Source organism: Ranitomeya imitator, chromosome 5 (assembly GCF_032444005.1).
Source record: "Ranitomeya imitator isolate aRanImi1 chromosome 5, aRanImi1.pri, whole genome shotgun sequence".
In the NCBI taxonomy this organism is placed as follows: domain Eukaryota; kingdom Metazoa; phylum Chordata; class Amphibia; order Anura; family Dendrobatidae; genus Ranitomeya; species Ranitomeya imitator.
In genome coordinates this window covers 400,997,846-401,020,350 of record NC_091286.1, presented here as the reverse complement: position 1 = coordinate 401,020,350, position 22,505 = coordinate 400,997,846, and the positions used below count along the sequence as shown (strand labels likewise).

Below are 22,505 nucleotides of genomic sequence, written 5' to 3'. Positions count from 1 at the left end.
AGGGTTGTTTTGGGGTAAGGGTTGTGATTATCGTTAGGGTTAGTGATTAGGATTAGGGTTAGGGGTGTGTTGGGGTTAGGGTTGGAGCTAGAATTGGGGGGTTTCCACTGTTAAGGTACAACAGGGGGTCTCCAAACACGACAGCCAATTTTGCGCTCAAAAAGTGAAATGGTGCTCCCTCCCTTCTGAGCTCTGCCGTGCACCCAAACAGTGGGTTACCCCCACATATGGGGCATCAGCGTACTCAGGATAAATTGGACAACAACTTCTGGGGTCCAATTTCTCCTGTTACCCTTGTGAAAATAAAAACATGGGGGCTACAAAATCTTTTTTGTGGAAAAAAAATATTTTTTATTTTCACGACTCTGCATTCTAAACTTCTGTGAAGCACTTGGGCATTCAAAGTTCTCACCACACATCTAGATAAGTTCCATGGGGGGTCTAGTTTCCAAAATGGTGTCACTTGTGGGGGGTTTCCACTGTTCAGGCACACCAGGGGCTCTGCAAACGCAAAATGGCGTCCGATCTCAATTCCAGACAATTCTACATTGAAAAAGTAAAACGGCACTCCTTCTCTTCCAAGCTCTGCGGTGCGCCCAAACAGTGGTTTACCCTCACATATCGGGTATCGACGTATTCAGGAGAAATTGCACAACAACTTTTGTGGTCTAATTTCTCCTGTTACCCTTGTGAAAATAAGAATTTGTGGGCGAAAAGATCATTTTTGTGTAAACAAATGCGATTTTTTTGTTTTCACGGCTCTACGTTATAAACTTCCGTGAAGCACTTGGGGGTTCAAAGTGCTCACCACACATCTAGATAAGTTCCTTAAGGGGTCTAGTTTCCAAAATGGTGTCACTTGTGGGGGGTTTCCACTGTTTAGGCACATCAGGGGCTCTCTAAACGTGACATGGCGTCCGATCTCAATTCCAGCCAATTCTGCATTGAAAAAGTCAAACGGCGCTCCTTCACTTCCAAGCTCTGCTATGCGCCCAAACAGTGGTTTACCCCCACATATGGGGTATTGGCGTATTCAGGAGAAATTGCATAACAAAATTTATGGTTACATTTCTGTTTTTACACATGTGAAAATAAAAAAAATGGTTCTGAATTAAGATGTTTGCAAAAAAAAGTTAAATGTTCATTTTTTCCTTCCACATTGTTTCAGTTCCTGTGAAGCACGTAAAGCGTTAATAAACTTCTTGAATGTGGTTTTGAGAACCTTGAGGGGTGTAGTTTTTAGAATGGTGTCACACTTGGTTATTTTCTATCATATAGACCCCTCAAAATGACTTCAAATGTGATGTGGTCCCTAAAAAAAAAATGGTGTTGTAAAAATGAGAAATTGCTGGTCAACTTTTAACCCTTATAACTCCCTAACAAAAAAAAATTTTGTTTCCAAAATTGTGCTGATGTAAAGTAGACATGTGGGAAATGTTATTTATTAACTATTTTTTGTGACATATCTCTCTGATTTAAGGGCATAAAAATACAAAGTTTGAAAATTGCAAAATTTTAAAAATTTTCGCCATATTTCCATTTTTTTCATAAATAATCGCGAGTAATATCGAAGAAATGTTACCACTAACATGAAGTACAATATGTTTTTTCGTGACAATCTCAGAATCAGCGGTATCCGTTTAAGCGTTCCAGAGTTATGACCTCATAAAGTGACAGTGGTCAGAATTGTAAAAATTGGCTCGGTCATTAAGTACCAAATTGGCTCTGTCACCAAGGGGTTGATTAAATAAAGACACAGGTTTTTGTAATATTTTATTATCCTGGTAATCCACCTCGTTCTGTAAAAAAGGTAAAATAAAAAAACAACAATATCCCATACCTTCCGTCATGTCCAACGATGTAAATCCATCTGAAGGGGTTAACTAATTTTACAAGCAGAAGCTCTGCTAATGCAGCTGTGCTCTTGCCTGTAAAACCCCAGGGAATGAGCAATGAGCAGGGAATGGGCAGCACGGTGGCGCAGTGGTTAGCACAGCAGCCTTGCAGCGCTGGAGTCCTGGGTTCTAATCCCACCCAGGACAACATCTGCAAAGAGTGTTGCGTGGGTTTCCTCCGGGCACTCCCACATTACAAAGACATACTGATAGGGATTCTAGATTGTGAGCCCCATCAGGGACAGTGATGATGTGTGCAAAACTGTAAAGCGTAGCGCTATATAAAGATTATTATTATTATGAATGGAATGTAGGTCAATGACCTTCAGTCGCGGTGATGCGCCATCTGCTGGATGTCCTCATATGAACTTGAGCGTGGGAAAATATTCAGAAAAGCTGAGGACACCCCAGATGTGCCTTTTCTGGGGTGGCTGGGGGCAGATGTTTTTAGCCGGGGGGGGGGGGGGAGGGGGGCAATAACCATGGATCCTCTCCAGTCTATTAACCCCTTCATGACCCAGCCTATTTTGACCTTAAAGACGTTTTTTGCAATTCTGACCAGTGTCCCTTTATGAGGTAATAACTCAGGAACGCTTCAACGGATCCTAGCGGTTCTGAGATTGTTTTTTCGTGACATATTGGGCTTCATGTTAGTGGTAAATTTAGGTCAATAAATTCTGCGTTTATTTGTGATAAAAACGGAAATTTGGCGAAAATTTTGAAAATTTCGCAATTTTCACATTTTGAATTTTTATTCTGTTAAACCAGAGAGATATGTGACACAAAATAGTTAATAAATAACATTTCCCACATGTTTACTTTACATCAGCACAATTTTGGAAACAAAATTTTTTTTTGTTAGGAAGTTATAAGGGTTAAAATTTGACCAGCGATTTGTCATTTTTACAACGAAATTTACAAAACCATTTTTTTTAGGGACCACCTCACATTTGAAGTCAGTTTGAGGGGTCTATATGGCTGAAAATACCCAAAAGTGACACATTTCTAAAAACTGCACCCCTCAAGGTACTCAAAACCACGTTCAAGAAGTTTATTAACCCTTCAGGTGCTTCACAGCAGCAGAAGCAACATGGAAGGAAAAAATGAACATTTAACTTTTTAGTCACAAAAATTATCTTTTAGCAACAATTTTTTTATTTTCCCAATGGTAAAAGGAGAAACTGAACCACGAAAGTTGTTGTCCAATTTGTCCTGAGTACGCTGATATCTCATATGTGGGGGTAAACCACTGTTTGGGCGCACGGCAGGGCTTGGAAGGGAAGGAGCGCCATTTGACTTTTTGAATCAAAAATTGGCTCCACTCTTTAGCGGACACCATGTCACGTTTGGAGAGCCCCCGTGTGCCTAAAAATTGGAGCTCCCCCACAAGTGACCCCATTTTGGAAACTAGACGCCCCAAGGAACTTATCTAGATGCATAGTGAGCACTTTGAACCCCCAGGTGCTTCACAAATTAATCCGTAAAAATGAAAAAGTACTTTTTTTTCACAAAAAAATTCTTTTAGCCTCAATTTTTTCATTTTCACATGGGCAACAGGATAAAATGGATCCTAAAATGTGTTGGGCAATTTCTCCTGAGTACACCAATACCTCACATGTGGGGGTAAACCACTGTTTGGGCACATGGTAAGGCTCGGAAGGGAAGGAGCGCCATTTGACTTTTTGAATGAAAAATTATTTCCATCGTTAGCGGACACCATGTCGCGTTTGGAGAGCTCCTGTGTGCCTAAACATTGGCGCTCCCCCACAAGTGACCCCATTTTGGAAACTAGACCCCCCAAGGAACTTATTTAGATGCCTAGTGAGCACTTTAAACCCTCAGGTGCTTCACAAATTGATCTGTAAAAATGAAAAAGTACTTTTTTTTTCACAAAAAAATTCTTTTCGCCTCAATTTTTTCATTTTCACATGGGCAGTAGGGTAAAATGGATCATAAAATTTGTTGGGCAATTTCTCCCGAGTACGTCGATACCTCATATGTGGGGGTAAACCACTGTTTGGGCACTCGGCAGGGCTCGGAAGGGAAGGCGCGCCATTTGACTTTTTGAATGGAATATTAGCTCCAATTGTTAGCGGACACCATGTCGCGTTTGGAGAGCCCCTGTGTGCGTAAACATTGGAGCTCCCCCACAAGTGACCCCATTTTGGAAACTAGACCCCCCAAGGAACTTATCTAGATGCATATTGAGCACTTTAAACCCCCAGGTGCTTCACAGAAGTTTATAACGCAGAGCCATGAAAATAAAAAATTATTTTTCTTTCCTCAAAAATGATTTTTTAGCCTGGAATTTCCTATTTTGCCAAGGATAATAGGAGAAATTGGACCCCAAATATTGTTGTCCTGTTTGTCCTGAGTACGCAGATACCCAATATGTGGGGGTAAACCACTGTTTGGGCGCACGGCAGGGCTCGGAAGGGATGGCACGCCATTTGGCTTTTTAAATGGAAAATTAGCTCCAATCATTAGCGGACACCATGTCACGTTTGGAGAGCCCCTGTGTGCCTAAACATTGGAGATCCCCCAGAAATGACACCATTTTGGAAACTAGACCCCCAAAGGAACTAATCTAGATGTGTGGTGAGGACTTTGAACCCCCAAGTGCTTCACAGAAGTTTATAACGCAGAGCCATGAAAAAAAAAAAAAAAAATTATTTTCTCAAAAATGATCTTTTAGCCTGCAATTTTTTATTTTCCCAAGGGTAACAGGAGAAATTTGACCCCAAAAGTTGTTGTCCAGTTTCTCCTGAGTACGCTGATACCCCATATGTGGGGATAAATCACTGTTTGGGCACATGCCGGGGCTCGGAAGTGAAGTAGTGACGTTTTGAAATGCAGACTTTGATGGAATGCTCTGTGGGCGTCACGTTGCGTTTGCAGAGCCCCTGATGTGGCTTAACAGTAGAAACCCCCCACAAGTGACCCCATTTTGGAAACTAGACCCCCAAAGGAACTTATCTAGATGTGTGGTGAGCACTTTGAACCCCCAAGTGCTTCATAGAAGTTTATAATGCAGAGCCGTGAAAATAATAAATACGTTTTCTTTCCTCAAAAATAATTATTTAGCCCAGAATTTTTTATTTTCCCAAGGGTTACAGAAGAAACTGGACCCCAAAAGTTGTTGTCCAGTTTCTCCTGAGTACGCTGATACCCCATATGTGGGGGTAAACCACTGTTTGGGCACATGCCGAGGCTCGGAAGTGAAGTAGTGACGTTTTGAAATGCAGACTTTGATGGAATGCTCTGTGGGCGTCACGTTGCGTTTGCAGAGCCCCTGATGTGGCTTACCAGTAGAAACCCCCCACAAGTGACCGCATTTTGGAAACTAGACCCCGAAAGGAACTTATCTAGATGTGTGGTGAGCACTTTGAACCCCCAAGCGCTTCATAGAAGTTTATAATGCAGAGCCGTGAAAATAATAAATACGTTTTCTTTCCTCAAAAATAATTATTTAGCCCAGAATTTTTTAATTTTCCCAAGGGTAACAGGAGAAATTTGACCCCAATATTTGTTGTCCAGTTTCTCCTGAGTATGGTGATACCCCATATGTGGGGGTAAACTACTGTTTGGGCACATGCCGGGGCTTGGAATTGAAGTAGTGACGTTTTGAAATGCAGACTTTGATGGAATGCTCTGCGGGCGTCACGTTGCGTTTGCAGAGCCCCTGATGTGCCTAAACAGTAGAAACCCCCCACAAGTGACCCCATTTTGGAAACTAGACCCCGAAAGGAACTTATCTAGATGTGTGGTGAGCACTTTGAACCCCCAAGTGCTTCATAGAAGTTTATATTGCAGAGCCGTGAAAATAATAAATACATTTTCTTTCCTCAAAAATAATTATTTAGCCCAGAATTTTTTATTTTCCCAAGGGTTACAGGAGAAATTGGACCCCAAAAGTTGTTGTCCAGTTTCTCCTGAGTACGCTGATACCCCATGAGTGGGGGTAAACCACTGTTTGGGCACACGTCGGGGCTCAGAAGGGAAGTAGTGACTTTTGAAATGCAGACTTTGATGGAATGGTCTGCGGGTGTCACGTTGCGTTTGCAGAGCCCCTGGTGTGCCTAAACAGTAGAAACCCCCACAAGTGACCCCATTTTAGAAATTAGACCCTCCAAGGAACTTATCTAGATATGTGGTGAGCACTTTGAACCCCCAAGTGCTTCACAGACGTTTACAACGCAGAGCCGTGAAAATAAAAAATCATTTTTCTTTCCTCAAAAATTATGTTTTAGCAAGCATTTTTTTTGATTCACAAGGGTAACAGGAGAAATTGGACCCCAGTAATTGTTGCGCAGTTTGTCCTGAGTATGCTGGTACCCCATATGTGGGGGTAAACCACTGTTTGGGCACACGTCAGGGCTCGGAAGTGAGGGAGCACCATTTGACTTTTTGAATACGAGATTGGCTGGAATCAATGGTGGCGCCATGTTGCGTTTGGAGACCCCTGATGTGCCTAAACAGTGGTAACCCCTCAATTCTACCTCCAACACTAACCCCAACACACCCCTAACCCTAATCCCAACTGTAGCCATAACCCTAATCACAACCCTAACCGCAACACACCCCTAACCACAACCCTAACCCCAACACACCCCTAACCATAACCACAACACTAATTCCAACCCTAACCCTAAGGCTATGTGCCCACGTTGCGGATTCGTGTGAGATATTTTCGCACCATTTTTGAAAAATCCGCGGGTAAAAGGCACTGCGTTTTACCTGCGGATTTTCCGCGGATTTCCAGTGTTTTTTGTGCGGATTTCACCTGCGGATTCCTATTGAGGAACAGGTGTAAAACGCTGCGGAATCCGCACAAAGAATTGACATGCTGCGGAAAATACAACGCAGCGTTTCCGCGTGGTATTTTCTGCACCATGGGCACAGCGGATTTGGTTTCCATATGTTTACATGGTACTGTAAACCTGATGGAACACTGCTGCGAATCCGCAGCCAAATCCGCACCGTGTGCACATAGCCTAATTCTAAAGGTATGTGCACACGCTGCGGAAAACGCTGCGGATCCGCAGCAGTTTCCCATGAGTTTACAGTTCAATGTAAACCTACGGGAAACAAAAATCGCTGTCCCCATGCTGCGGAAAAACTGCACGGAAACGCAGCGGTTTACATTCCGCAGCATGTCACTTCTTTGTGCGGATTCCGCAGCGGTTTTACAACTGCTCAAATAGAAAATCGCAGTTGTAAAACCGCAGTGAAATGCGCAGAAAAACCGCGGTAAATCCGCCATAAATCCGCAGCGGTTTAGCACTGCGGATTTATCAAATCCGCAGCGGAAAAATCCGCAGAGGACCAGAATACGTGTGCACATACCGAAACCCTAACCCTAGCCCTAACCCTAACCCTACCCCTAACCCTACCCCTACCCCTACCCCTACCCCTACCCCTAGCCCTAACCCTACCCCTAGCCCTAACCCTAACCCTAGCCCTAACCCTACCCCTAACCCTAACCCTACCCCTAACCCTAACCCTACCCCTAACCCTAACCCTATTCTAACATTAGTGGGAAAAAAAAAATTTCTTTATTTTTTTATTGTCCCTACCTATGGGGGTGACAAAGGGGGGGGGGTCATTTATTATTTTTTTTATTTTGATCACTGAGATAGATTATATCTCAGTGATCAAAATGCACTTTGGAACGAATCTGCCGGCCGGCAGATTCGGCGGGCGCACTGCGCATGCGCCCGCCATTTTGGAAGATGGCGGCGCCCAGGGAGAAGACGGACGGGACCCCGGCTGGATCGGTAAGTATGATGGGGTGGGGGGGACCACGGGGGGGGGGGGGGGGATCGGAGCACGGGGGGGGGGATCGGAGCACGGGGGGGGAATCGGAGTGCGGGAGGGGTGGAACGGAGCACGGGGGGCGTGGAACGAAGCACGGGGGGGCTGGAACGGAGCACGGGGGGGTGTAACGGAGCACCGGGGGGGGGGTGGATCGGAGTGCAGGGGGGGTGATTGGAGCACGGGGGGGTGATTGGAGCACGGGGGGAGCGGACAAGAGCACGGGCGGGAGCGGAGCACTGGACGGAGGGGAGCCGGAGCAGTGTACCGGCCAGATCGGAGGGCTGGGGGGGCGATCGGAGGGGTGGGGTGGGGGCACACTAGTATTTCCAGCCATGGCCGATGATATTTCAGCATCGGCCATGGCTGGATTGTAATATTTCACCCGTTATAATGGGTGAAATATTACAAATCGCTCTGATTGCCAGTTTCACTTTCAACAGCCAATCAGAGCGATCGTAGCCACGAGGGGGTGAAGCCACCCCCCCTGGGCTAAACTACCACTCCCCCTGTCCCTGCAGATCGGGTGAAATGGGAGTTAACCCTTTCACCCGATCTGCAGGGACGCGATCTTTCCATGACGCCGCATAGGCGTCATGGGTCGGAATGGCACCGACTTTCATGACGCCTACGTGGCGTCAAAGGTCGGGAAGGGGTTAATATCTGCCCTCAGTCACTGGCTTTAGCACTCTGGCGGAGAAAATTGCACGGGAGCCCAAGCCAATTTTTTCCGCGATTTAACCCTTAAATATAATAGCTAGAGCGCCCAAATTTTGCACATACACACTACTAACATTAGTAGTGTGGAATATGCAAAAAAAAAGGGATGAGATGGTCTACTGTATGTAAACCATGTCTCATATCAAATCGGGTTTATGAAGGAGATAGCTTAAAAGCCGGTAATTCAATTGCTGGCTTTTGCTATCTAGTGCTGTATTGCCGGCTTTTCAAAGGACACCGGTGCGTAAAAATCGGACAGCACTCGCATGGTGCGAGTGCTGTGCGTTTTTTTTTCTCGCACCCATTGACTTGCATTGGCGAGTCTCGTCCGAGAATCGCAGCAATACGCAGCATGCTGCGATTTTTTTTTTTCTCAGTCCGATTTCGGCTGAGAAAAAAATCTCAAATGGAATGTCACCTATTGAATAACATTGGTCCGAGTGCAATCCGATTTTTTTTTTTTTTTTTTTTTTTTTTTATCGGATTGCACTCGTCCGTTTTCCTCGCAAGTGCAAGGATGGCCGGCGGTTTTAACGGAGCGGCAAACTCGCTCCGCCCCCACTGGATACACGATGATGTCGGATGTGTTCATTGCACACATCCGGAATCATCGCACCCCACACATAGGGCCCTGTGTTATACCTTGCGGCGCAGCGTCGCCGCAAGGTAAATGGACATGCTGCGATCTAAAAAGACGCGCCGCATGTCCGAAATCGCAGGGCCGCCGGATGCGTGTTACCACGCAAAGTGGAGATGGGATTTCATGAAATCCCCTCCATTATGCTGTAACATCTGGACGCTGTGTGTTTGACGCTGCGTCTCTATGCAGCGTCAAACATGCAGTGTTTCCTGAACGTGGAAACATACCCTTACAGGCAGTGACTTTCTTTTTTTGTGCGAACGAGTACCGATCTGTACTTATGAAATATATACAAGTCAGAGTGTTAAGGGGTTAATGCCACACATGCTGTAGCTACGCATTGAAGCAGACGGAATATTTTTATTAAGGAGCTACAGGTAGCGCACAAAAAAAGCAAAAAACGGTCTGAAAATTGGAAACAAATTGGTGCTGACTAGTGATAAGTGAACGTGCTTGGTCAGATAAGGTTTTTATCCAGCATGCTCGGGAGTTGAGTGTCTTCGGCGTGCTCAGATAATATATGCGAGTCCCTGCGGCTGCATGATTCGTAGCAACACATGCAGTGATTGACCGTTTTTGACAGCCGCAACACATACATGGATTACACCAAATGAAGAAACAATGATTAAATATCCTGCTGTAAATAAATAAATAAATAGCATAGTGCATGAAACTATAAAGTACTTAACTTTTTTTTTCGTTATTTAAAAAAAAAATAAAAAAAAATGCAAAAGCCATCCCGCCTTGTCACGGCAACCGTAATAGGGACAGTCCTAATTCTAACATTAAAAATCGTACAATTTGTCAAGTGACATGCATGTAGATAAGGGCTGAGAGGAACTGAGCCCAACTAGTGGACACAAAGGAGACAACATCAATAATGCCCAGCTCATAAGAAAGGCAGGCCACACCTTTATATGCACATGATGCAAGCAGACAGAAAAAATCCAAAGGTTCGTCATTAACTGGGATATAAACTGGTGTACATGCAGCCTGTAAGAGCACGTTCATACTAGCCACTAAACAGAAAAAAAACAGACAAACCTAATGATTACCGTATATACTCGCGTATAGGCCGAGTTTTTCAGCACATTTTTGTTAGGCTGAAAACGCCCCCTTCGCTGATAAACAAGTCATTGTCCCAGAAAGACGGCGGGGGAGCAGTAGGTCACAGAGGAAGGAACCAGCAGTTGCGGCTAAAGCCTGTGCCCACTGCTAAAGAGAAATGAATCGCTGCACTGGCTGTTACTCTTACAGCGCACATTTACAGCCGCAGCTGCCAGCTTCCAGCACACATCTTACTTACCTTCCCTGTGTGCCCTCGCTTCATCTTGTTTCGGCGCCAGCAGCTCTTCTGGCCAAAACATCACTTGTCCCCCGCCCATTAAGGTGATGAATATTCACCCCTCTCCACTCCCATAGTCATGGAGTGAATATTCATTACCCATGCTCACTCAGAGAAGGTAAGTAGGATGTGTTTTTTTTTTTGTTTTTTTGTTTTTTTTTTATAGGAACCATGCATACAAGGACTGGGATAAGAAGCCATGCTTACAGGGACAGGGAGCCATGCATACAAGGACGGGGATAAGAAGCATACAAGGGCAGGGATAAGGAGCCATGCTTACAGGGACAGGGAGCCATGCATACAAGGACGGGGATAAGAAGCATACAAGGACAGGGATAAGGAGCCATTCTTACAGGGACAGGGAGCCATGCATACAAGGACGGGGATAAGAAGCATACAAGGACAGGGATAAGGAGCCATTCTTACAGGGACAGGGAGCCATGCATACAAGGACGGGGATAAGCATACAAGGACAGGGATAAGGAGCCATGCATACAAGGACGGGGATAAGAAGCCATACAGACAAGGACGGGGATAAGAAGCCATGCTTACAGGGACAGGGAGCCATGTATACCAGTATAGGGATAAGGGGACAATGTATACCAGGCTTATACTCGAGTCAATAAGTTTTCGTTGCAAATTTAGGTGCCTCAGATTATACTCGGGTCGACTTATACACGTGTATACGATAAATACCCTGCAGTAAATAACTAAATAGCATAGTGCATGAAAATAATATACGGTACTTAATTAACATATATTTATTTCTAGATCAATCTGCCATACGATTCCAGATATATGGCCCTTTTATATTTGATGCTAATTTTTATGGGTTTTTTTTACCAAGGGGGTGTATCTCACAGAATTCTCTGGGGGTATGCCTGAGGGCTGCTCTGCATACTTACCTTGTGAGGAGCACCCCCTTGTAAAGGTATAAAAATTGACACTAAATAAAAAGCTTTATATCTTCTGAACTCTATGGTTGATTTATAAAAATTGAAATAAAATACGATAATTAAATGTCTACGGCTATGACAGCCGTGTCTGGCACATGTAAACTGTGGTTTGTATGTGGATATTAGCAATTGGTAATGTTAGATCACAATGATCCAAGTCAAATATTAGAATTCAATACTACAGAAACAGAGGACGCAGCATTGGATCAGTGACTTATCGCGGACAATGAATATCTAGGCGCTGTAGTATTATAATAATCCATGGGTAAACATAGTGAAGAATGTAATTCAATTACCCGTGTGTTGTGAATTCTGTTTTTGGGCTCCCTCTGGTGGTTACTGATGGTACTGGGTGACTTGTGTTTTCTGCGGTCTCTGGTGTCCACCTGTTCTATCAGGATATGGGAGTTTCCTATTTAACCTGGCTTTCTTGTCATTTCCTCGCCGGCTATCAATGTAATCAGTGTGTCTTGTTACCTCTGCTTCCCGCTTCTGTAATCTTCAGGACAAGCTAAGTTTTTGATTTTCCTGTTCCACGTTTTGCTTAATTTTTGTCTTAGTCCAGCTTGCAGATATGTGATTCCTTTTTGCTGGTTGCTCTAGTGGGCTGATATTACTCCTCATGTTCCATGAGTTGGCACATGAGTTCAAGTAATTTCAGGATGGTTTTTTGTAGGGTTTTTCGCTGACCGCGCAGTTCACTTTTGTATCCTCTGCTATCTAGCTTTAGCGGGCCTCATTTTGCTGATTCTGTTTTCATAACTACGTATGTGCTTTCCTCTCATTTCACCGTCATTACATGCGGGGGGCTGCTATTTCTGTGGGGTATTCTCTGGAGACAAGAGAGGTCTGTGTTTCTTCTAATAGGGGAAGTTAGTCCTTCGGCTGGCGCGAGACGTCTAGGAATCATCGTAGGCACGTTCCCCGGCTACAGCTAGTTGTGTGTTTAGGTTCAGGATTGCGGTCAGCTCAGTTTCCATCACCCTAGAGCTTGTTTTGTTTTTTGTGCTTGTCCTTTTGTGATCCCCTGCCATTGGGATCAATACAGTATAGCCGGCCAAAAAGTGGTATCGTATTGGCTGAAGTAGGAGGAAAAGTAGTCTGAGGAAGTTTTTTTTTTTTTTTTTTTTCCCCTCAGAGTTTGCTGCCTAGCATTAATTGCAGCCTGGCTGCGTCTTACCTCCTCTTAATCCTTGAATGGCTCTGACCTCAGCTGTTTATCATGGATGTCCAGAGTTTGGCTTCCAGCCTGAATAATCTTGCTGCTAAGGTTCAAAATATACAAGATTTTGTTGTACATGCTCCTATGTCTGAACCTAGAATTCCTATCGCAGAGTTTTTTTCTGGAGATAGATCTAGTTTTCTGAATTTTAGGAACAATTGCAAGTTGTTTCTTTCTTTGAAATCTCGCTCCTCTGGAGACCCTGCTCAGCAAGTCAAAATTGTTATATCTTTCCTGCGGGGTGACCCTCAGAATTGGGCATTTGCATTGGCACCAGGGGATCCTGCGTTGCTCAATGTGGATGCGTTTTTTCTGGCATTGGGTTTGCTCTATGAGGAACCTAACCTAGAGATTCAGGCTGAAAAAGCTTTATTGGCTCTCTCTCAGGGGCAAGATGAAGCAGAAATATATTGTCAGAAATTTCGGAAATGGTCGGTGCTTACTCAGTGGAATGAGTGCGCCCTGGCTGCAAGATTCAGAGATGGTTTTTCTGAGGCCATTAAAGATGTTATGGTGGGGTTCCCTGCGCCTACAGGTCTGAATGAGTCTATGACTATGGCTATTCAGATTGATCGGCGTTTATGGGAGCGCAAACCTGTGCACCATTTGGCGGTGTCTTCTGAACAGGCACCTGAGACAATGCAATGTGATAGAATTCAGTCCAGAAGTGAACGGCAAAACTATAGGCAGAAAAATGGGTTGTGTTTTTATTGTGGTGATTCAGCTCATGTTATATCAGCATGCTCTAAACGCACAAAAAAGGTTGATAAGTCTGTTGCCATTAGTACTTTACAGTCTAAGTTCATTCTGTCTGTGACTCTGATTTGTTCATTATCAGCCATTTCCGTCGATGCCTATGTGGATTCAGGCGCTGCCCTGAGTCTTATGGATTGGTCATTTGCCAACCGCTGTGGGTTTAGTCTGGAGCCTCTGGAAGTCCCTATTCCTTTGAAAGGAATTGACTCTACACCTTTGGCTATGAACAAACCTCAGTACTGGACACAAGTGACCATGCGTATGACTCCCGTTCATCAGGAGGTGATTCGCTTCTTGGTACTGTATAATTTACATGATGTCTTAGTGCTTGGTCTGCCATGGTTACAAACTCATAACCCAGTCTTGGACTGGAAAACGATGTCTGTGTTAAGCTGGGGATGTCAGGGGGTTCATGATGATGCACCTCCGATTTCTATCGCTTCATCTACTCCTTCTGAGGTTCCTGTATTTTTGTCTGATTATCGGGATGTTTTTGAGGAGTCTAAGCTCAATTCGCTTCCTCCTCACAGGGATTGCGATTGTGCTATAGATTTGATTTCTGGCAGTAAATTTCCTAAAGGACGTTTGTTCAATCTGTCAGTGCCAGAGCATACTGCTATGCGGGATTATGTTAAGGAGTCCTTGGAAAAGGGACATATCCGTCCATCTTCGTCCCCTTTGGGAGCAGGTTTTTTTTTCGTGGCCAAAAAAGATGGTTCCTTGAGGCCTTGTATAGATTACCGTCTTTTGAATAAGATTACAGTCAAATATCAGTATCCTTTGCCATTGTTGACTGATTTGTTCGCTCGCATTTAAGGTACCTTCACACATAACGATATTGTTAACGATATCGTTGCTATTTGTGACGTAGCAACGATATCGTTAATGAAATCGTTCTGTGTGACAGCGACCAACGATCAGGCCCCTGCTGGGAGATCGTTGGTCGCTGAAGAAAGTCCAGAACTTTATTTCGTCGCTGGACTCCCTGGAGACATCGCTGGATCGGCGTGTGTGACACCGATCCAGCGATGTCTTCACTGGTAACCAGGGTAAACATCGGGTAACTAAGCGCAGGGCCGCGCTTAGTAACCCGATGTTTACCCTGGTTACCATGCTAAAAGTAAAAAAAAACAAACACTAGATACTTACCTACAGCCGTCCGTCCTCCAGCGCTGTGCTCTGCTCTCCTCCTGTACTGTCTGTGAGCCGGAAAGCAGAGCGGTGACGTCACCGCTCTGCTTTCCGGCTCCCAGACAGTACAGGAGGAGAGCAGAGAAGCAGAGCGCAGCGCTGGAGGACAGACGGCTGTAGGTAAGTATCTAGTGTTTGTTTTTTTTTACTTTTAGCATGGTAACCAGGGTAAACATCGGGTTACTAAGCGCGGCCCTGCGCTTAGTTACCCGATGTTTACCCTGGTTACCGGCATCGTTGGTCGCTGGAGAGCGGTCTGTGTGACAGATCTCCAGCGACCAAACAGCGACGCTGCAGCGATCCGGATCGTTGTCGGTATCGCTGCAGCGTCGCTAAATGTGAAGGGGCCTTAAGGGGGCTAAATGGTTCACTAAGATTGATCTTCGGGGTGCGTATAATCTTGTGCGGATAAAGCAGGGTGATGAGTGGAAAACCGCATTTAATACGCCTGAGGGCCATTTTGAGTATTTGGTGATGCCTTTTGGACTTTCTAATGCTCCTTCTGTCTTCCAGTCCTTTATGCACGATATTTTCCGTGAATATCTGGATAAATTTATGATTGTGTATTTGGATGATGTTTTGGTTTTTTCAGATGACTGGGAGTCCCATGTTCAGCAGGTCAGGAAGGTGTTTCAGGTCCTGCGGGCCAATTCTTTGTTTGTAAAAGGTTCAAAGTGTCTCTTTGGAGTCCAGAAGATTTCTTTTTTGGGGTATATTTTTTCCCCTTCTACTATTGAGATGGATCCCGTCAAGGTTCAGGCTATTTGTGACTGGACGCAGCCTACATCTCTTAAGAGTCTACAGAAGTTCTTGGGCTTTGCTAATTTTTATCGTCGTTTCATAACTAATTTTTCTAGTGTTGTTAAGCCTTTGACGGATTTGACTAAGAAGGGTGCTGATGTTGCTGATTGGTCTCCTGCGGCTGTGGAGGCCTTTCAGGAACTTAAGCGCCGGTTTTCTTCTGCTCCTGTGTTGCGTCAGCCAGATGTTTCGCTTCCTTTTCAGGTTGAGGTTGATGCTTCCGAGATTGGAGCGGGGGCGGTTTTGTCGCAGAGAAGCTCCGATTGCTCAGTGATGAAGCCATGTGCGTTCTTTTCTAGAAAGTTTTCGCCCACTGAGCGGAATTATGATGTTGGTAATCGGGAGCTTTTGGCCATGAAGTGGGCATTTGAGGAGTGGCGTCATTGGCATGAGGGTGCTAGACATCGTGTGGTGGTCTTGACTGATCACAAAAATCTGATTTACCTTGAGTCTGCCAAGCGTCTGAATCCTAGACAGGCTCGTTGGTCACTGTTTTTCTCTCGTTTCGATTTTGTGGTTTCATACCTGCCAGGTTCAAAGAATGTGAAGGCGGATGCTCTTTCTAGGAGTTTTGTGCCTGACTCCCCTGGAAATTCTGAGCCCACTGGTATCCTTAGGGATGGGGTGATTTTGTCGGCTGTCTCCCCAGACTTGCGACGTGCTTTGCAGGAGTTTCAGGCGGATAAACCTGATCGTTGTCCGCCTGAAAGACTGTTTGTTCCGGATAATTGGACCAGTAGAGTCATCTCCGAGGTCCATTCTTCTGCGTTGGCAGGTCATCCTGGAATATTTGGTACTAGAGACTTGGTGGCCAGGTCTTTTTGGTGGCCTTCCTTGTCGAGGGATGTGCGTTCTTTTGTGCAGTCTTGTGAAGTTTGCGCTCGGGCCAAGCCTTGCTGTTCTCGGGCCAGTGGATTGTTGTCACCTTTGCCTATCCCGAAGAGGCCTTGGACGCACATTTCCATGGACTTTATTTCGGATCTCCCTGTCTCTCAAAAAATGTCCGTCATCTGGGTTGTGTGTGACCGCTTTTCTAAGATGGTTCATCTGGTACCCTTGCCTAAGTTACCTTCCTCCTCTGAGTTGGTCCCTCTGTTTTTTCAGAACGTGGTTCGTTTGCATGGGATTCCGGAGAACATCGTTTCTGACAGGGGATCCCAGTTTGTGTCTAGATTTTGGCGTACGTTCTGTGCTAAGATGGGCATTGATTTGTCCTTTTCGTCTGCATTCCATCCTCAGACGAATGGCCAGACGGAACGAACTAATCAGACCTTGGAAACTTATTTAAGGTGTTTTGTTTCTGCTGATCAAGATGACTGGGTTACCTTTTTGCCACTTGCCGAATTTGCCCTTAATAATCGGGCTAGTTCTGCTACCTTGGTTTCTCCTTTCTTTTGTAATTCGGGGTTTCATCCTCGTTTTTCCTCTGGTCAGGTGGAGCCTTCTGATTGTCCTGGAGTGGACATGGTGGTGGATAGGTTGCATCAGATTTGGAGTCATGTGGTGGACAATTTGAAGTTGTCCCAGGAGAGGGCTCAGCAGTTTGCTAATCGCCGTCGCCGCGTGGGTCCTCGACTTCGTGTTGGGGACTTGGTGTGGTTGTCTTCTCGTTTTGTTCCTATGAGGGTCTCTTCTCCTAAGTTCAAGCCTCGGTTCATCGGTCCCTATAGGATCTTGGAAATTCTTAACCCTGTGTCGTTTCGTTTGGATCTCCCGGCATCGTTTGCTATTCATAATGTGTTCCATCGGTCGTAGTTGCGGAAGTATGAGGTACCTGTTGTTCCTTCGCTTGAACCTCCTGCTCCGGTGCTGGTGGAGGGGGAATTGGAGTATGTTGTGGAGAAGATCTTGGATTCTCGTGTTTCCAGACGGAAACTCCAATATTTGGTCAAGTGGAAGGGTTATGGTCAGGAGGATAATTCTTGGGTGGTTGCCTCTGATGTTCATGCTGCTGATTTGGTTCGTGCATTTCATAGGGCTCATCCTGGTCGCCCTGGTGGTTCTCGTGAGGGTTCGGTGACCCCTCCTCAAGGGGGGGGGGGTACTGTTGTGGATTCTGTTTTTGGGCTCCCTCTGGTGGTTACTGATGGTACTGGGTGACTTGTGTTTTCTGCGGTCTCTGGTGTCCACCTGTTCTATCAGGATATGGGAGTTTCCTATTTAACCTGGCTTTCTTGTCATTTCCTCGCCGGCTATCAATGTAATCAGTGTGTCTTGTTACCTCTGCTTCCCGCTTCTGTAATCTTCAGGACAAGCTAAGTTTTTGATTTTCCTGTTCCACGTTTTGCTTAATTTTTGTCTTAGTCCAGCTTGCAGATATGTGATTCCTTTTTGCTGGTTGCTCTAGTGGGCTGATATTACTCCTCATGTTCCATGAGTTGGCACATGAGTTCAAGTAATTTCAGGATGGTTTTTTGTAGGGTTTTTCGCTGACCGCGCAGTTCACTTTTGTATCCTCTGCTATCTAGCTTTAGCGGGCCTCATTTTGCTGAATCTGTTTTCATAACTACGTATGTGCTTTCCTCTCATTTCACCGTCATTACATGTGGGGGGCTGCTATTTCTGTGGGGTATTCTCTGGAGGCAAGAGAGGTCTGTGTTTCTTCTAATAGGGGAAGTTAGTCCTTCGGCTGGCGCGAGACGTCTAGGAATCATCGTAGGCACGTTCCCCGGCTACAGCTAGTTGTGTGTTTAGGTTCAGGATCGCGGTCAGCTCAGTTTCCATCACCCTAGAGCTTGTTTTGTTTTTTGTGCTTGTCCTTTTGTGATCCCCTTCCATTGGGATCATTACACCCGTGTAATGGAAATAAGCGATAATGATGAGGATCTTAGGTGGTGTGACTATGAATTTGTGCTTTGAGTCCATTGTGAAAAAAGCTCAATACAAATGTTTGTTGTTGTTTGGGCTTTGCTGCATCTTTTGTGGACAGACAAATTAGCATGTTTTATATTAGATAGCTGTTATTCAGTGTTCATGCAGAGACTGGTGTTTGAAAGATCGGGTTAATCCTCAGATACCCTGAAGATATGCTTAAAGGGGTTGCAAAAAAACCTGACCAGTACCTCCACATAGTGTGAACAGGTGCAAGCTGAAATGACTGTATAACATACAAAAAAAGGACACTGCAGCACTCTGTAAGGGCCAAGATATATGCAAACACTGAAAACGTAAAATCTAAACTACAGTATTGCTGAGTAAAATGTACTTGCCTCCGGAGGTCACCTTGCCGTGGTTTATAGGCATACATGAATTGGTTTTTGATCTCATGCTTTCAGTGTTTGTGTGTGTGTGTGTAATACATATATATACCGAATATATTGGTGTATAAGCCAACCCGAGTATAAGCCGAGGCACCTATTTTTGCCAAGGAAAATTGGGTAAGCTTATTGACTCAAGTATAAGCCGGGTATGCAATGTCCCCTCATCCGTGTCCTGGTATGCATTGCTCCCCGTGTCCTGTTCTGGTATGTGGCTACCCTTGTCCTTTCCTGGAATGTGGCTCCCCCTGTCCTGTCCTGCTATGCGTGGCTCCGCCTGTCCTGGTATGTGGCTCCCCCTGTCCTGGCATGTGGCTCCCCCTGTCCTGTCCTGGTATGTGGCTCCCCCTGTCCTGACCTGGTATGTAGCTCCCCTGTCCTGTCCTGGTATGTAGCTCCCCTGTCCTGTCCTGATATGTGGCTCCCCTGTCCTGTCTTGGTATGTGGCTCCCCTGTCCTGTCTTGGTATGTGGCTCCCCTGTCCTGTCCTGGTATGTGGCTCCCCTGTCCTGTCCTGTCCTGGTATGTGGCTCCCCTGTCCTATCCTGGTATGAGGTTCCGTCGGTCCCGCGTTGCTTGGCTCCCCCGGTCCCGTGTTGCTCGGCTCCCCCGTGCCATAGTTGTATACATGGCTCACATTTCCCCCCCCCTCACCGTCATACTCACCCTCCTCGCATCTGCATCTCCGTCCCTGCATCTCCATTGTCTCAGCGCCGGCGGCTCTCCTCTCTTCTGCTCAGCGGTCATTTGGTACCGCTTATTAAGGTAATGAATATGCGCTCCACGCCTATGGGAGTGGAGACGAGTGCGTATTCATTACCTTTAATGAGTGGTACCACGTGACCGCTCAGCACAGGAGAGCCGCCGGGACAACGGAGGTGCAGTGTCGGAGGGTGAGTATGATCTCTTCTGTTAGCTGGCAGCTGCAGCTGTCACTGTGCCACCGCTGCCGGCTCCTGTCACCCGCTGCTCCACCGTCCCCCCTCCCCCGCCAACTTTTTGGACCGTGACTCGTGTATAAACAGAGGTGGTGTTTTCAGCACAAAAAAAGTGTGTTGAAAATATCGGCTTATACACGAGTATATACGATGTGTATATATATCTTAGTCCTTACTGAGTGTTGCTGTGTCCTTTTTTTGTATACTTAAAGGGAACCTGTCACCCCCCCAGGCGTTTGTAACTAAAAGAGCCACCTTGTGCTGCACTAATGCTGCATTCTGACAAGGTGGCTCTTTTAGTTCTTGTTCCTGCCACTGCTGAAAGAACCGTTTATCAAATTTGTCCCTCATACCTTGAAATCTTCTGGGGGCAGCAGGTCTTTCCCCCCCTAACACAGACTCACCACAGCCATCACTTACTTCCTCATGTTTACAAGGCGCCGCCTCCTCAGCGTTATTGAATTTTCCCAGTGCCTGCGCTGTGATCTTAGGTCTTGGGCGTGCGCAGTTAGCGCTGCCGATCCACTGACATCACTTGATGTCTTTCTTATTGCGCCTGCGTGGACGCGCGGCCTGAGATCCCGCTCCGCTGTCTCTTCTGATTTATTCACACTGCGGGGCTGGGAATCTTGGGCATGCGCAGGTGCTTTTACACAGAGCGTGGTCAACATTGGTGTTCCAGGTTCACTATAATTTATTCCAGAAAATTTATATTTAAAAATCTACCTCACCCCATGCAGGCACCAAATTGCTTTAGAAGCGTGCATCTTTAATTTAGCGCATCTTCAGCTGCTGTTAAACTAGACTGACACATACAGTACAGACCAAAAGTTTGGACACACCTTCTCATTTAAAGATTTTTCTGTATTTCCATGACTATGAAAATTGTACATTCACACTGAAGGCATCAAAACTATGAATTAATACATGTGGAATTATATACTTAACAAAAAAGTGTGAAACAACTGAAAATATGTCTTATATTCTAGGTTCTTCAAAGTAGCCACTATTCAGTAGGACTATCAGCTGTGTATCCATCAGACTTCTGCACAACACAACTGATGGTCCTAACCCCATTTATAAGGCAAGAAATCCCACTTATTAAACCTGACAGGGCACACCTGTGAAGTGAAAACCATTCCTGGTGACTACCTCTTGAAGCTCATCAAGAGAATGCCAAGAGTGTGCAAAGCAATCAACGCAAAAGGTGGTTACTTTGAAAAACCTAGAATATATGACATATTTTCAGTTGTTTCACACTTTTTTAAGTATATAATTCCACATGTGTTAATTCATAGTTTTGATTCCTTCAGTGTAAATGTACAATTTTCATAGTCATGAAAATACAGAAAAATCTTTAAATGAGAAGGTGTGTCCAAACTTTTGGTCTGTACTGTATATACCATTCTGGATATAATTATCATGTATAATCTAAGGTTGTCTTTAAACCATGAGTTCTTAATATATTTCCGAAAGCGCAGTAAAATTTGCTGCATTTTGGGAAAGTCATGGCAAAAAAATCCTTTGTGAGAACATAGCCTTAGGCTTCTTTCACACTTGCGTCGTTTGGCCTCTGTCGCAATCCGTCGTTTTGGGAAAAAAACGGATCCTGCAAATGTGCTCGCAGGATGCGTTTTTTCCCATAGACTTGTATTAGCGACAGATCGCGACAGATGGCCACACGTCGCGTCCGTCATGCAACGGATCCGTCGTGTTTTGGCGGACCGTCATGAAAAAACGTTCAAGGGAACTTTTTTTCATACGTCGCGTCCGCCATTTTCTACTGCGCATGTGCGGCCGGAACTCCGCCCCCTCCTCTCCGGACTTCAGAATGGGCAGCGGATGCGTTGACAAACTGCATCCGCTGCCCACGTTGTGCATAAATTTCACAACGTGCATCGGTACGTCGGTCTGACGCTTAGCGACGGACCCGTACCAACGCAAGTGTGAAAGTAGCCTTAGTGTGACCAATGTACTGTATGTTCTTGCTTGATATTTATGCTACTGCCTCTTCTGCTAAGCCTTTAGACATAATTGTGAATAAGTTCTGAGTTTCAGAAAGTGCTATATTCTATTTTATGTAGCAAAAGAGTGTGGATCCCTAGTACATGATTTTAGTATTTATTTTAAGTTGTGACATTAGCAAAATTATTATTTTTTTTCTTTTTCATAAAAAAAAATCCTTTGGGGTAATGGCTACTATGTGATGATGGATATTTATGCTTAAAACAATTGCATAATACATACGGTAGTGTTTAAAAAAAAAAAAATCAATCTATTTATTTCACAATGTTTTCCTCATCTGCACTAAAATGGTGTATTTTCCTTTTTTTTAGTTTTGATACGGAGGAAGAGGAAACTGACAAATGCTGCCATAGGATTAATCTTTTTGCTCAGTGGCATTGAATATGGTTTGTATTTTATTTCTCCAATATGTTATTTGCAAGTTATTGTCAATCTAAAGAGGTGCTAAACCCACTCTGCAAGTCTCATAAGAAACGAATGAAGCAGTGGCATTCATGTGCTTTCGTCTCTCTTTTTAAACCAGTGCTCCTAATTCGAGATGAGCGAACCTTTTAAGATTCGATTCGCCAAACATATTCGCCAAACGGTTAGATGAACGTACCCGAACCCCATTAAATTCAATGGGAGGCCAAACCAAACATATACACAACATCTTAATGTGAGACTAAAAGCTTCCCAATCTAAAATTAGGAGCAGTCACCATGAAAAGTGACATCAATTGACCCACATTAGAAATTTACAAATGGCACAGCAGCAGTCAGCCATGGGCCATGCATGAGGTATCAGGGTCTGGCCCTGCATTTACAGCTTGAAATTGAAGTTTGAAAGAGGACCTGGTGGTTAAGGGATCAGTTTAAGCCTTCTTAGCTGGAAGCCCTGACAACACCTCCAACTTTTTTTTTTCCAGTCACACTCAGATGGCATAAACATCAGTTTCATATAGTA

The 22,505-nt window shown here is 45.0% G+C and overlaps 1 protein-coding gene across 4 annotated transcripts in view; it reads left to right on the top strand.

Annotated features, from left to right (window-relative positions):
* Window positions 1–22,505, top strand: part of LOC138637993 (major facilitator superfamily domain-containing protein 8-like) — a 184,133-nt gene that overhangs the window by 7,280 nt on the left and 154,348 nt on the right. For all 4 annotated transcript variants that reach the window (XM_069726934.1, XM_069726935.1, XM_069726932.1 and 1 more), the window contains exon 2: window positions 21,872–21,946. In XM_069726934.1, the coding sequence (XP_069583035.1) occupies window positions 21,872–21,946 (75 nt within the window). The remainder of the gene's footprint in view (window positions 1–21,871; window positions 21,947–22,505) is intronic.